General features: G+C 43.0%; 1 protein-coding gene across 3 annotated transcripts in view; it reads left to right on the top strand.

Annotated features, from left to right (window-relative positions):
* Nucleotides 1–13,859, top strand: part of LOC119466173 (kinase D-interacting substrate of 220 kDa B-like) — an 82,735-nt gene extending 68,876 nt beyond the window's left edge. For all 3 annotated transcript variants that reach the window (XM_049669773.1, XM_049669765.1, XM_037726672.2), the window contains exons 26-27: nucleotides 134–261; nucleotides 4,665–13,859. In XM_049669773.1, coding sequence (XP_049525730.1) covers nucleotides 134–261; nucleotides 4,665–5,643 — 1,107 coding nt within the window. In that variant the 3' untranslated portion in view covers nucleotides 5,644–13,859. The remainder of the gene's footprint in view (nucleotides 1–133; nucleotides 262–4,664) is intronic.
* The last annotated feature ends 425 nt before the right edge of the window (nucleotides 13,860–14,284 follow it).

Here is a 14,284-nt window from a genome sequence, read left to right as displayed (position 1 = left end):
TCTGTGTCAGTTTCAGAGTTGCTGGCATGCTGTAGAAGAAACAGAGTTGAAGTGGGCGGGCAGAAACTTACTGTAATGTTTAATCTTTGTCATTACAAGAAAAAAATGCTAGCTTTTTTTTTTTTTTTGGCAGGTGTTGAGCCCAATCTTGTCTGATCCTGGTGAGGGAGAAGAAGCAAGTGGGACAACAGTGCGTACAACGGGGGATAATGAGGTCGATGTTGTCTACCTCAAAATGCCTCATGGGTCCCCAAAGTACAAGTGAGTATAATTGTCTTCTATAATATATATGGAAATAATATATGTATATGTATATGTGAACGAAAGTGGTTCTTGTGTGACATGCTGTCATCTAAAATAAAATGAAAGAAAAATGAGAGAGAAGCAGTACTGGCGTTCTCGCTTCATCCTTGTCTCTTATCACTTTGAATCAATTAGGCCTCTGATTTTCATAGCAAGTGTGACTTTTCTTACAAAAGATTAATTTTCAAATTGAAAAATGTCTGTGTATAGCTGACATCATGCATTAAATTGTAATACAGCTCCGAAGTTTCTGTAATGGAGATCGGCTGCACGAGGTGTGCACAGGAATTTTACAGTACTGATGTGAATATTGATCAGCACTAGTCAGTGAATGTAGAAAGCTTTAATTGTGTGCCTTGAAAATATATGCATTTGAAGACTGCAGTCACAAAATTGCCAGGTACCCGCCGCGGTGGCTCAGTCAGCTAAGGCGTTGCGCTGCTGAGCACGAGATCGCGGGATCGAATCCCGGCCGTGGCGGTCGCATTTCGATGGAGGTGAAATGCAAAAACACCAGTGTGCTTGCGTTGTGGCGCACGTTAAAGAACCCCAGGAGGTCAAAATTAATCCGGAGCCCTCCACTACGACGTGCCTCATAACCAGAACTGGTTTTGGCATGTAAAACCCCAGAAAGAAGAAGAACAACAAAATTTCCAGGAATGGCTCAATTCTTCAGTCTAGTACCCGCCGTGGTTGCTCAGTGGCTATGGTGTTGGGCTACTGAGCACGAGGTCACGGGATCGAATCCCGGCCATGGCGGCCGCATTTCGATGGGGACGAAATGCAAAAACACCCGTGTACATAGATTTAGGTGCACGTTAAAGGACCCCGGGTGGTCCAAATTAATCTGGAGCCCTCCACTACGGCGTGCCTCATAATCAGATCATGGTTTTGGCACGTAAAACCCCATAATTTAATTTTTTTTAATTCTTAAGTCTTGTCATGAAATTGTTACACTGAAAATTTTACATTTTACTATGCCCCCTGCATCTTGATGTCTGTAAAATAAATGTGCTCTGTGTTGTGTACCCTCTGTATATCTTTTTTATAGACATCAGTGGGCAATCACTAAGCAATTGCTAATTGAAATGTATAATGCTTTTTATGTTATAGTCCTTGTCAAAAAATTTTAATAACCATAGCTTAACAATCAGAAATACTTCTCCTTTATGTGTGACTAAGCATTTATTTAACTTCAGTGCAGAGGAAAAAGGAACATTATTAGCAGACATTTCTGCAAACTTCCTGAATCATCAGAATACTGTACATGGTGTAACACATAGCACTTTCCATGTGGACAAGTCCAGCTCGTTAATCCTTTGTGTGTGTGTGTGTGTGTGTGTGTGTGTGTGTGTGTGTGTGTGTGTGTGTGTGTGTGTGTGTGAGTGTGAGTGTGTGTACAGTGTTGTGTTGTGGGTGAGTCTAACTGGTTCAGGCCTTTTTCAGCCTAAAAGAAGAGTTTTTCTTTCTTTCTTTTTTTTATAGCATTCATGACTTTAGGCTTCTTTAAGTAGCACAAAAAAATGTGAAAAGGTTCATAGCTTCCATTTATATAAATAGATTTTTTTTTCTGTTGCTGTTGACCCCTCGTGACTTTCAAGTATCTGCTGGGCAATGTTTAAGTTTGTCCACATTGTTAGAAAACCTGGAAAGTCCTGCACGGTGAGGCACTATAGTAAGCACGAATCAACTGTAGTTCATTCTGTTGAATTGTGAAAGAACAATAATATTCGCACAACCTCGTGACTAAGGCTCTTATGTATAATACAAAAAAGGTAAGGCGTGCAGACACGGACGCAAGAGGAGAGAAGTGGACAACACAAACGCCGACTATCAACTGAATGGAGCACTGAGGCGAAAAAAGAAAGAAGACACAAAACTCACCTGTGCATGCTCTGGAATGGTAGCACCACGTGTCAATCGGCTACACGTGACGGTCTACGTGAGACATGACTGTTGAGGCAATTGATCTCTTCTTTATTTAAGGAAATCGAAGGCTGACTCACGCACGCACTTCCACCATTATTGATATTCCAAGCCTCGACCATTAGACGCGTATCTTCATTTCTATGCCTGTACAATATCGCGTATTCATCTAACTCTGCCGTGCAGTTACAATCTTGGCAGTCTTGGCAATGTAAGGAAAGATTGGAAGGCGATCCACCGGTTAACGACCTTTTATGTTCCATTAGCCTCTGATTGATAAACTGCCCTGTTTGCCCTACGTAGGAATGGCCACAGCTAAAGGGAGCTTTATATACCACACCCATACGACAGTCAGTAAAATTGTTGTTCTTGATCTGCTTTACTGGACAAATATCTGTTCTTTTTTTGCCTTTCACCTGTTCCTTTTTCCTCTGCATGGCAGCGCATATCTTACCTAGCTCATTGGGAGCAGTAAAAACAACATTAACACCATATCTACTTGCAACCTTCTTGAGCCTGTGTGATACTGAATGAATGTAAGGAATAGCCATGACTCTTTTCTTGCTATTACTGCTTTCTGTAATCACGTCCGTCCCCCGCGAAATCGACTTCTTTAGGTGTTCAGCTACAGTGGCCACTGCCTCGCTAGGATAACCTGCTTCTAATAGGCACCAGACCTGTGCATTAAAACTGGCGCTCGTTTATGAGTGCCAGTTTTAATGGCGCTCATGGCCACTGTAGCTGAACGCCTAAAGAAGTCGATTTTGCAGGGGATGGACGTGATTACAGAAAGCAGTAATAGCAAGAAAAGAGTCGTGGCTATTCCTTACATTCATTCAGTTATCGCACAGGCTTAAGAAGGTTGCAAGTAGATATGGTGTTAATGTTGTTTTACTGCTCCCAATAAGCTAGGTAAGATATGCGCTGCTGTGCAGAGGAAAAAGGAACAGGTGAAAGGCCAAAAAAGAGAAGATATTTGTCCAGTGAAGCACATCAAGAGCAACAATTTTAGTGACTGTTGGGTGTGGTATAAAGTTCCCTTTAGCTGTGGCCATTTCTACATAGGGCAAACAGGGCGGTGTATCAATCAGAGGCTAATGGACCATAAAAGGTCGTTAACTGGTGGATCGCCTTCCAATCTTTCCTATCATTGCCAAGGCTGCAAAGATTGTAACTGCAGGTCCGAGTTAGACGAATGCGCGATACTGTACAAGCATAGGAATGAAGATATGCGTCTAATGGTCGAGGCTTGGTATACCAATAATGGTGGAAGTGCGTGTGTGAGTCAGCCTTCGATTACCTTACATAAGGAAGAGATCAAATGCCTCAACAGTTATCATCTCTCATGTAGGCCGGCACGTGTACCCGATTGACACGTGGTGCTATATTCCAGAGCATGCTCAGATGAGTTTTGCCTTCTTTCTTTTTTCGTCTCAGTGCTTTCTGCAGTTGATAGTCGGCGTTTGTGTTGTACACTTCTCTTGGGTCTGTGTCTGCACGCCTTACCTTTTTTGCATTATGAATCCTTACCAACTAGCTCAGCTTTCTGTTGTTCTAGGCTCTTATATAATTAATACTTCTGGCTAAAAATAAATGCTTCATAGTAAAAATTTTCTTGAATATAGTTTTTGGAACTATATGAAGAATATTTGCATATGAGAAGCTCCTTTTTTTTTTTTTGTTATATTTTCTGGTTATTTCTTATTGCTGGCTAATGGGTTAATGCAGCATATTCAAAACTGAGTTGTGACATCAAATGAGTCATGCAGTTTGAGCTGGGAGTTATAAAGTGGCTTATGAAGTTTAATAAAGGGACACGTAAACAGGAGCTTCGAGAGCTTTGCATCATTTAAATGAATGTTGAGTGCACAGCCTAAAATTTCGGTGTTCCCTACTTTGAAAAACTAGATCTGGAATGGTTCGAGCCTCGCCCGTATTTTGAGAAGTATGCTATAACACGCTAGTTTGTTTCACACGCCTTTTCTAAGATGAACCAATACCAACTCACCCAGTTCGCTGGTATTCTCAACTTTTTATTCCATTCATTGGGATTTGTTAGTTGTGACAACCTTAATATTTCTGTTGTACTTCCTGATTTTCAACCCAGCTGATCTGCTTTGGCCACCTGTATTGGCTGTCAAATAAAATTTGTGCAAATTTTTTTTTCTATATTGCTGCTCTACACGAAAATTGAAAAGCTTACACAATTAATGAAAAAAAGGAGAGGAGTTATTGCATTGCAGTATTTTATATACCTAATTGGTTGCTGAGCTGCAGAGTTTGGGAGGCACTGGAGACCCCTCTTACTGATACAGCTGAGCTTCAGCTACTAGACTTCAGTGTGTTCATACTGAATTGCATCTAAGCCCCTTGCTGTTGCAACTTATTAAGAGCATCAGCAAACTGTGTTGTAAAGGAAGTTCCTGCCGTTTCAGCTACTCACCACTGTCAGCCTCTGTGCCGGACTATGAATGGGGTGTGCAAGGACCAAGCCCCACAGTCTACTGTAGCACTGACCTGCCACTTGAGAGCTATGGTGTGTCAGCACCACCTTCAATTGCTTCCAGCCCCAGTGCTCCACCGCCAGGGTCATTTGACACTGCCTCCTTCATGGGAAAGTTGGATGCAGCCAGCCAGAAGCCACGCAACAAGCATCTTGATTCGGTCGTGGCACAAGAAGGCATGTCTCGCCGGGGCAGCCTGTCACGAGATGCAGCTGAGAGCAGTCTGATTGACCACTGGAAAGGTCTGGGCGGTTCCGACTTGCAGCAGGAGCGTCACCGGCTGGAGACCTTATCACTCCCCAATGATGCAGCAGAGGATGAGAATGCCCCGCTTATTGAGGTTACGAGGCCCATGTTTCTTGCAACGATGACATCGAGGGATGCAGAAAGCTCGTCGCGTAGAGAAAGGGAGTTCATTCAACCTTTTAAACTTTCTCGTGGCACTAGGAGGTTCAACATTGAACGCCAGTTCTCTGTGGACGAGCGGTCTGACATTGACCTCGAGGAGCACAGGTTGGATGGGGCAAAATCCACATCAACGGCATCCCTCACAATGCTCAAGAATAGTGCGGATGGGGCGACAGAAACGTCAAGTCCAGCCACAGCACTTACTCCCCTCTCATCATCATCGGGGAGGTCCCCTGAGGGAGATCCGAAAGTGCGCCGCAGCTCTGTCCCTTCAGCGCAGCCTGATGAGCAGAGGAGCCCGGAAGATGGTGTGGTACCCTCACAAAGTACACCTTTCAAGCTTCCAGAGCTGTCAAGCCGCACCTTCTTGCGGCAGTTGGCTGAGCAAGAGCAGAAAGCTGGCCAGCCGTCATGCGAGGGAACATCATCTGACACTGTTGTCATTGCTGGTAAGGCCACTGATGCCAAGCATCTCTTCTCAAGCTCCGAGACTGTTATCTAGGCTGTCAAGTCCTGGCGGAATATTGTTTTGTTCAGGTACATTTCTTTGGCTTGGTGTTTTGCTTTCAAAGCTAATGCGAGTGAAAGCTCTCAGCAAGGGCAACATTTTCATTATGCATATAGTTTATAGGGAACAAAATTATCAGGCCTTCAATTAGTAACAAATAAGTATGAAATAAGTACGCAAGGCCACACATAGCATTTTTCTAGTCTAGCATTTCGATCTCATAATGTGTGCTTGACCACATTATGAAAATGTGGTCATGTTACCTTGTAGTGGGCATTTTGTTACTAAATAGCAGCTGCTTTGTTGCTTTGGATAATCTTTATATTATCCAGGGAATAGATATTGCATTTCAGCCAAGTAAACTAGAAAACAAAAATTAATGATGTGGTGTTGACGAGTAACCAACATTTAAATCTAAGTTGACACACATAAATGGTATTTTGTTCGGTTCCAAGGTATTTGGATTAAATTGGGCACAAGTAAACAGATTCTTTTTGAACACTAGCAAAGCTTTTCTATATGTAGAACTAATTTGTGCATCTTCATTTAAAAATGTTTGGTTTTATCCAGACTAATTTGCATCTTGTTTTTGTTTTTGTTTTTTTCCAGTTACTATTCACGTGAAATCAGTGTTTTCCAGTGAATTATTCGTTCATGCAAAGTGTTCTGAATACCTTCACTGTTTGTTTCCATAACAGTTTACCTTTTTTCCCAGTGATTTTGACTCGCATCTCTTGTGGCTGTTGGTTGCATTTTTATATCGGTTGAGAACCATTTTGCTTATAGACAATGCACAGAAAGTGTTGTTAGGGTAGCACTACATCAGACATATGAAATGATTGTATACTGTTCATTTCATTTTACTTCAGATTCTTTGAATGAAGAAGTAGACACTACAGTAAAACCTCGTTAATTTGACCCTTGTTAATTTGGAAAATCGGTTAATTCAGACACGTTCTTTGGTCCTGGCAGGCGTATGCATTATTAAATGCAGTGAAACTCTCATTAAATCGTCCATATTTGGCCGCACGTCGGCTAATTCGGACAACTTTCAGAGCTTGCCCTGTCAAACAAGCAATTGACTCCAATTGGGAAATTTCCAATTGGTACCAATTGGAAAATTTCCAATCGTAAATTAGTACATAACTGGACCAGTTGAACCAACTGGAACGTGACCAATTGGTTTTTGTTAGAGTGACCAATTGTACCCATTGCGTGCCAATTGGTTTGAAACCAATTGGTTGGAATGACCAATTGCACCAATGGGCAATACCAATACACATATATACCCCACAAAGCAAACCTAAATAGGATTCCAGCTGTCAGAAACAGGTTTGCTATAGCCATAGTACTGCATGCATATATAAGCTATAACTCATTCCAGTTTCCTTGAGTGGGTTCATAAACTGAAAGTATCATTTCCCAGTTGGTTGCGTTCTAGCTAGTATATTCATATTGGTAGTCCAATTAGACTCAGTTGGTAATGTAAGGTGGGCTTAGCTGGTTCAAACTGGCAAGTCCAATTGGACTCATTTGGTTGCATCCTGACTCAATCGTAACCATTTGGAGGTAAGGATTTCCCAATGGGCCCAGTTGATTACAATTGGCAAGTCCAATCGGACTCAATTGGTTTCATTTTGACTCAATCGTAACCAGTTGGAACTAGGGATTTTCCAAACGGTTCCAATTAGGTCCAGTTCATTTCAATTGGCAACTCCAATTGGTTTCTCCTCTGACCCAATCGTAACCGGTTGGAAGTAAGGATTTTCCAATTGGTTCCTATTGGTACCAGTTGATTCTTATTGGAAAAGCTAATTCGAGTCAATTTTTTTTTTGTTTTTTTACTGGGTGGCGAGCGCGGAGCACCGCAAATCTGCAATGCAAATGAGCCATAACGGCGTTAGCGTCCACCGAAACGAAGCGACGGAGTTCGCATCGCCATAGCCATCAGTGGAAGTCGTACGGGATTGACAGCAATGCCAGAATGCTTCGTGCCTATTTGAGCCTTTAAAGCTTTTATTCTTCCGTTTGCCAGCGCGCATAGCACCGCGTTGGCCGCGTGCCTTCATGACTGCATGACTTCATGATCCATGATCGCATCGATAGCGGTTTCGGTTTCGTCCGCAGCAGTTGCGGCAAAAAGTAGTTTCATTTTGACTCGGTACGCGCGTCGGCCGCATGCCTTCAGAGCTGCATAGTCGCAATCCACGATCGCGTTGATAGCACCGCGGTTTCGTCCGCAGCAGTTGTGGCAAAAAGTAGTTTCGTTTTGACTCAGTGTGTGCGTCGGAAGCGCGCCTTCAGAACCGCAAGGTCGCCGTGCATGATCGCGTTGACAGCGGCCGCTATTGCGGCAAACAGTAGTTTCGTTTTTACTCAGTGCAAAACTGTCGGGGATGAAGAGCACCGTCGACATCGCGATGGGCGGCGACATGGGCGAAAAAATAATCGGGATGTGCGCGCGGTAGTGAAAAGCGTGTCTCGGATGAAGACGTGCGCTGTGGCCACGCTGTGAAGGAATCTGCGAGACCTTCGCCGCTGCGAGCGCTAATCAGTCACGAGATGACGAGAATTGCAGCTTCCGCATTGCGTTTGTGGAAAATAGAAACAGAATTTGCTGATTCATTCAGTAAATAAAAGCGTGTTGACGTATTAACATTGACATTTGTTTATTGTTTCCTTGATACCCTCGATAATTCGACATTCAATTAATTCAGACATTTTTTTTCGATCCCGTGAAATTCCAATTAACGAGGTTTTACTGCACATTTGCACTACAGATTGCAGCGTTCAAGCTACTTCCACTAATCAACTTTTAACTTGTTCTCTTTTAGACCCACGTTGCAATCGTGAAATTGAAGCTGGCCTGTAATGAAAGCATGAGCAGAAACCCTGAAACTAGCTCCGGTTTTAAAATATCGGTCTCCAAAATAGGCTATGAGATGCACTGGCATTCCAGATGATTATTTCCCCAAAGCCTCCCTTGTAGTCTGCAAGATAAAACTAATTGGAATGCCAATGCATTTACTGCTAACACATTTTAGGGATGGGTATCTCAAAACTGTGACTAGTATCATGATTTCTGATGAGTGGATGCATATATACTACCTGTCTTCATTTCTGCAATTGCAACTGCTGCCCTTAAATGTAGAATTTAAGAGTGAACTAGCAAAACTCTGTTAATTATCTGTCTGAACACTGCAAATTGTTATGCAAGTAATGTCCATTTTTTCCTCTAATGCCCCTGAAGATGCAGAGATGATACAGGTGTTCTATTAATCATAAATCTTAAGATGTACAGTCGAACCTCAATATAACAAACATGGATATAATCAAGTAAATCCAAAAGTTTATTTACCGTGCTGGTGTTGTATTGGTGTATTGGTTACACGAAGCGAATATTTGTTCCCTTGTAGCTCAAAGTAAGTATTCTGGTAGCAAAAATGTCAGATACTCGGCAAGAGCAACTTTAAATGTAACATTTTTATTGTATGTGTGTGTTTTGGCTAACTGCTTTACTTGGGTGGCCCACAGCCACCAAGCCAACGTGCCAATCCGGTGCAGTAGCACTTATCGCACGGTTGTATATTAACGGCAGTGCAAAGTGCGTGTTTAATTTACTGTTGTTACGTGCCATGTATTGGCACGGCAAGCTTCTGACGAGTTGATTGAAATCAACAGGACATGTTTTGCTTTCGCATAAACTTAACCACAATTTCTTTTACACCGATATTTTAATGTGCTTTTAAGTGAAAATTGGATATAGTAATGAAGGTATTTTTGTGTCAGGTGCGGCTTTGTTATACCGAGGTTTGAGTGTACCTAAAGGGACACTAAAGTGAAGCACTGAATGAGTTTCAATTGATGAAGTATTCTTGAAGAACTCTACTTTCATTGATTTCACGGTAATAGGTTGATTATTATTAGAGAAAATGAAGGGCGATGTTCAATTTCTTGAATTTCGTGCCGGGACTCCTAGGCCAGTACCTGAATGCGACATCACCGATTACAGTGTATTTTTAAGATTCTGGCCATTGTGGTTCAGTAAAAGCAATTATTAAATTTAGTCTGATTTTTTTAGAATACAATGTAGCCCATTTTTAATGCCAGAATTTAACTGGGCTCGAGCAGACGGCGTCGAAATCCATGACGTCACGGCTAGAGGGTGTGAGAATTTGAAGATGCCACCAGTCTTTCGTTTTTGCATCTTTTCTGGCTCACCAAGTGTTTTCTCGTAGTAAGAGTGGCTTTTCTGGTATATTGGAATGGTTATCTACTAGCACAGCTGAAATCATTTTTCTCTTTAGTGTCCCTTTTAATATGTAGCGACAACATTGGTAAGGTAACATTAATGAGTGCAGGCATTTTATCTGTGTTCATATTGATTTTAATTACCGACTTCTTTTCATTTAAACACAAACATCTAAAAATAAATTCTGCATATTTTTAGTGTCTTGTAGTTTTACTCAGAAACACTGAATCATATTTGTGACTGGTGCATAGCCATTGTGTATAATCTACGACAGTTTATGGAGCGCTTTAGCATGTATTCCCAACAAACCTGCTGTGTGCCTTTGTAAGTCTTAAGCCAAATGTGAGAATTCTCTCAAAGCATTAATTATAAGCAAAATGAGTACAGTATGATTGTCTGCCTTCAATTTTTTTCTCTCCACTTGCATCTTCAGCTGCACTCAGAATGATGTACATCAGCTATGTCACTACACTGCATATTTGTTTCTCAATCTTGTTGATTACTATTTTTCTTGATTTGTAATTTGCACTTTCCTAAACTCGCTCTTCCTGCTTCTTGCACTTGACTTTCACTCCCCAATGCCCACTTTTCTTGCTCATAACACCACACTAAGATTGGTCAACGGCAGGCGTGTTTTTTAATATTTTTACAGACGTCACACCGACTTAAACATTAACCTACATGTATCGCCGCCATCTTACTGGTGTTCTCATTTCACCCGCTGCTTGCCTTCCCTATGCAGTTCACATCTTTTTCTTCGTGTCGGATTTCTCAGTTCTGGGGCCCTATAACGTAAAACTATTCCAATCTGGTTTTATTCCAATCCCCCGGCGTCAAATTTACGTAACCGCAGATCAGCCGAGTCAGCGAAGTGAAAATAGATAAGCGGATGAAGAGGGTGGTGCCGGCGTCTCTGATTGACCCGCTTCCCCTTACCTAACTTGCGGTGACTGATAAAAAATCGTGGCGGCGTGCAACGAGAGTTTAAGAGTGCCGCTAAAACGGATCCTCAGCAAGAAAGAATTGGCAGAACGATGTCGTATACATGCCGAAAAGGCTCGATAATGTTTTATTGCCACGCAAAAAGGTTTATGATACGCAAATAAATCCGTGCTCATCGGCAGGTGCGAGTAGCAAGTGCCTGAACGATCGTAGGGCAACCATCTTCTATTCCTTTTGGAACAGGGCAGTCTCTGGCGATTCAGAAAAAAAAATGCAGTTTTGTTCGGCATATTAATGCATTTCTAATGCGTAGACATCACTTTGACGAGGTGAGTTTTCGTGGTTTTGTCACATCGCGTGACAGACAGGTGAAATGGCGCAGCCCAAAAACTTTTGACCAATAGCAGAGGGCCGAGGGCATTAAGGCATCAAATCAGGAATACAGTAAAAGCTCGATGATACGATCACGGCTAATACGAATTTCCGGATGATACAAATTTTTCTGTGGTCCCGGCCGAGCCCCATTACTTTGCAACGTGCTAGAGAACGGTTGTTACGAATCGATTTTCAGCCTGCGTCGGTTGATACGAATAAACGCCGCCCCACCGACGGCCGCGAAAGAGAACAGCGCGCAGTCACGCGCTTTCTCTCCTCTTTTGGTGCGGAGGCGTGGCGCCGGACAGCACGTACTCCGCGACTGGGCTCGAAGAGTTTGAAGCGGTGGCGCTTCAAGAAATAAATGCTTTTTACGTACATGTGCCTGAGTGAGTTCACCTCTGACTCTTTAATTTAGCTACAGTCGAATCTCGTTAATTCGAACACGCTTATTTCGAACATACCGCGCACCGACAATGCTATTAGCAGCGCGCCAAATAACGCGGCGGCGCCTCCGACCGGCATTGCTCCGACACCGCCGTAGAGCAAAAGCTCAGGAGAGACCCCTCAATGCCGCGCGCGAAGGAACGGGAAAAAAAAGAACCCGCGGCGGAAATTTCCCCCTCTCTCAAATTGCAAGGTCGCCGTTTCTGCATCGCGCCGGAACAAGCGTGTACGTGCCGACTAGAGTGATGGCAGTGAACCCTTCTCCTCTATTTTCTAGTCACATGTTGACCTTGCACGCTGCGGCAGCAGCGCAGAGGGAAGCAGCGGCGGAGGCACAGTCGGGCCAACGAAACTGCCACGCCCACAAACGCTCGCTTCCCGATAACGGCAGAAAACGAAACTTCAGGGAGCGACTAAAATAAGCTGGCGCCAGCACGGCGGCGGGCGCGCACGGAGATGTGCGCACGGAGTCGAAGGTGAGAGTGCTACGAGGGAGTTGAGAGGGAGGGCGAGGGGAGCCACCGAAGCGGCGGAGTTGACGCGGCCAAATCCGCTTCCCAGCCGCCCTCCTCCCTCACCTTCGACGGTCTCCGCGCGCACCCGCGTGCCGGCGCCGCCCGCTCGCTCCCTGAAGCTTCGTTTTCTGTCGTTATCGGGAAGCGACCTTTAGCCGGCGTGGGCAGTTTCGTGGCCCGCGCTTGCTATGCGCTTGCGCGCCACGATATTTCACGACTCGCACCGTTCGTGCATCGTGCTATGGTGCACGAATACTTCAAAAATACGTCCTTTTAATTCGAACAAATTTTCGGGCCCCTTCGAGTTCGAATTATTGAGATTCGACAGTAGTTTTAATTGTGTTTCGATTATACGAATTTCGGCTAATACGAATATTTTTCGTGACCCCGTGAGATTCATATCATCGAGCTTTTACTGTAATTATTTTTCCTTTGTTCGGTTTAATCATGCATAATCAGTGTGTACACGTCATATCAGATGGGGAGTTATCGCTGTTTTCGTGACGTCACATGATAGGCGAAGTTGAGGGTGGCTCGAAAATGTTTTCACCCATCGTGGAGGGCTGATTGCGGAATTGGAATAGAAAAGTTTAGAATAGCTTTGCGTTATAGTGCCCCTGCTCATGACAGTATGTCAGAAAGCGCTTTTAGATGTGGTGAAGAGTTGCTGCTAGTGAATGTCAGAAGTATTCAATTACCTGGTCACAGTATGACATCTAGGCAACATGTGTAGTGGTTATGTTAATGTTTAGCTAAGAAGTCACTGGCTACCTGCTGTATCTACATAGCATGTTTATTTGACATGCTGAAGGAGTCACACTTTAGGGCACCTGTAGCTCCTTCAAATGTGATCAGTAATTGTAGGTCATAAGTTCTTATTGTGATAGATACGGAGACTGAAGCAATAAGATTGTGGAATAGCCCTTTACTAACAAGGAAATTTTGGGGCTTCTAAAGTTTAAAGTTGGAAATATTATACAACATAGTGTTTTACATTTATACTCATAATGACTGCTTTGCTGCACCAGCCATCTATGTATTGCAGATTCAGTTGTGCCGCGCTGGCAGCTTAATAATGCAGTTTTAAAATTTTCCGTGTATTTTTTACTAGGAATATTTTGTAATCAAAAGTAAAATTACTTTACGCCGTTTTTTCAATGTCATACATCTCTGTATCTTGCTGCTAGAATATTTATAAAACTTTGAACACTTCTAAGCTGATCAGTTGGAATTCTGTGTGGTCACTTAGGGTCACTCAAAGACGAGTATTGCCTACTACTAGCTATGTCTGCACTCGTTGACGTTTTTTGAAAGCTAGTCCATGCAGAGCATAAACAATATAAACAATATTATGTGACAGCCTCTTCATGTTCCCAGTGAGGAGTCCATGCCAAGTCATGCAGAAGCAAGGAATGGTACTGTACTTGACAGTCAAGTGCTGTGCTGTTTTCTGCATTTACAGCTTTTGCATTTATTTATGTTTGGTTTTGTTTTCCTAGGTTTAGCCCTAAAAGAAGATTTAGTGCTGTGCTACAACTGCACACATTTGCTTGGTTCAAGTATTTGCATGTGCTTTCGATGATATTCTTGGCTTTGTATAGTATGTTAAAAGGCATAAGAAATTTATGGTATAGCCAAGCTGGATATTTGAGCTGAATAAATTGTTTTGTTACATTTGCCGTGTGTGTGTGAATGAGCTAAATCAAGTGGTGGCAACACGTGGTTCATGAATCACATGAGGCCAGCAAGGCATTACCATATGGACTACTGCACAATGTGAAATATGTCTGCTTGTATTCACGCACATTGCACTATTAGCCACACCTGGAGTTAGAAATAAAGCATTTCTAGTTAGTATAGGCCACCATCATTGCAATTTGGGATATGCCATAATTGAATGTTTGTGCGGTGCAAACTTGGGTGACTGAACTAGGCTGGATTGCGCCAGTCTATGAACTTAAAAGTTCTGCTACTTCCTACCATCTGGCAGCACTGCTTGAATGCCAGTTTTGAACAGTTATGCTTGTATGTGAGCATCAGTTCATGTCAGCACTCTTGTGCTTCATACAGAAAAACTTGATGTGAATGTTACTGACTTTACTGA

This window comes from Dermacentor silvarum, chromosome 1, assembly GCF_013339745.2.
Source record: "Dermacentor silvarum isolate Dsil-2018 chromosome 1, BIME_Dsil_1.4, whole genome shotgun sequence".
Lineage (NCBI taxonomy): Eukaryota > Metazoa > Arthropoda > Arachnida > Ixodida > Ixodidae > Dermacentor > Dermacentor silvarum.
Note: the sequence above shows the minus strand (reverse complement) of the source record. Positions and strands in the feature narration are given on the sequence as shown.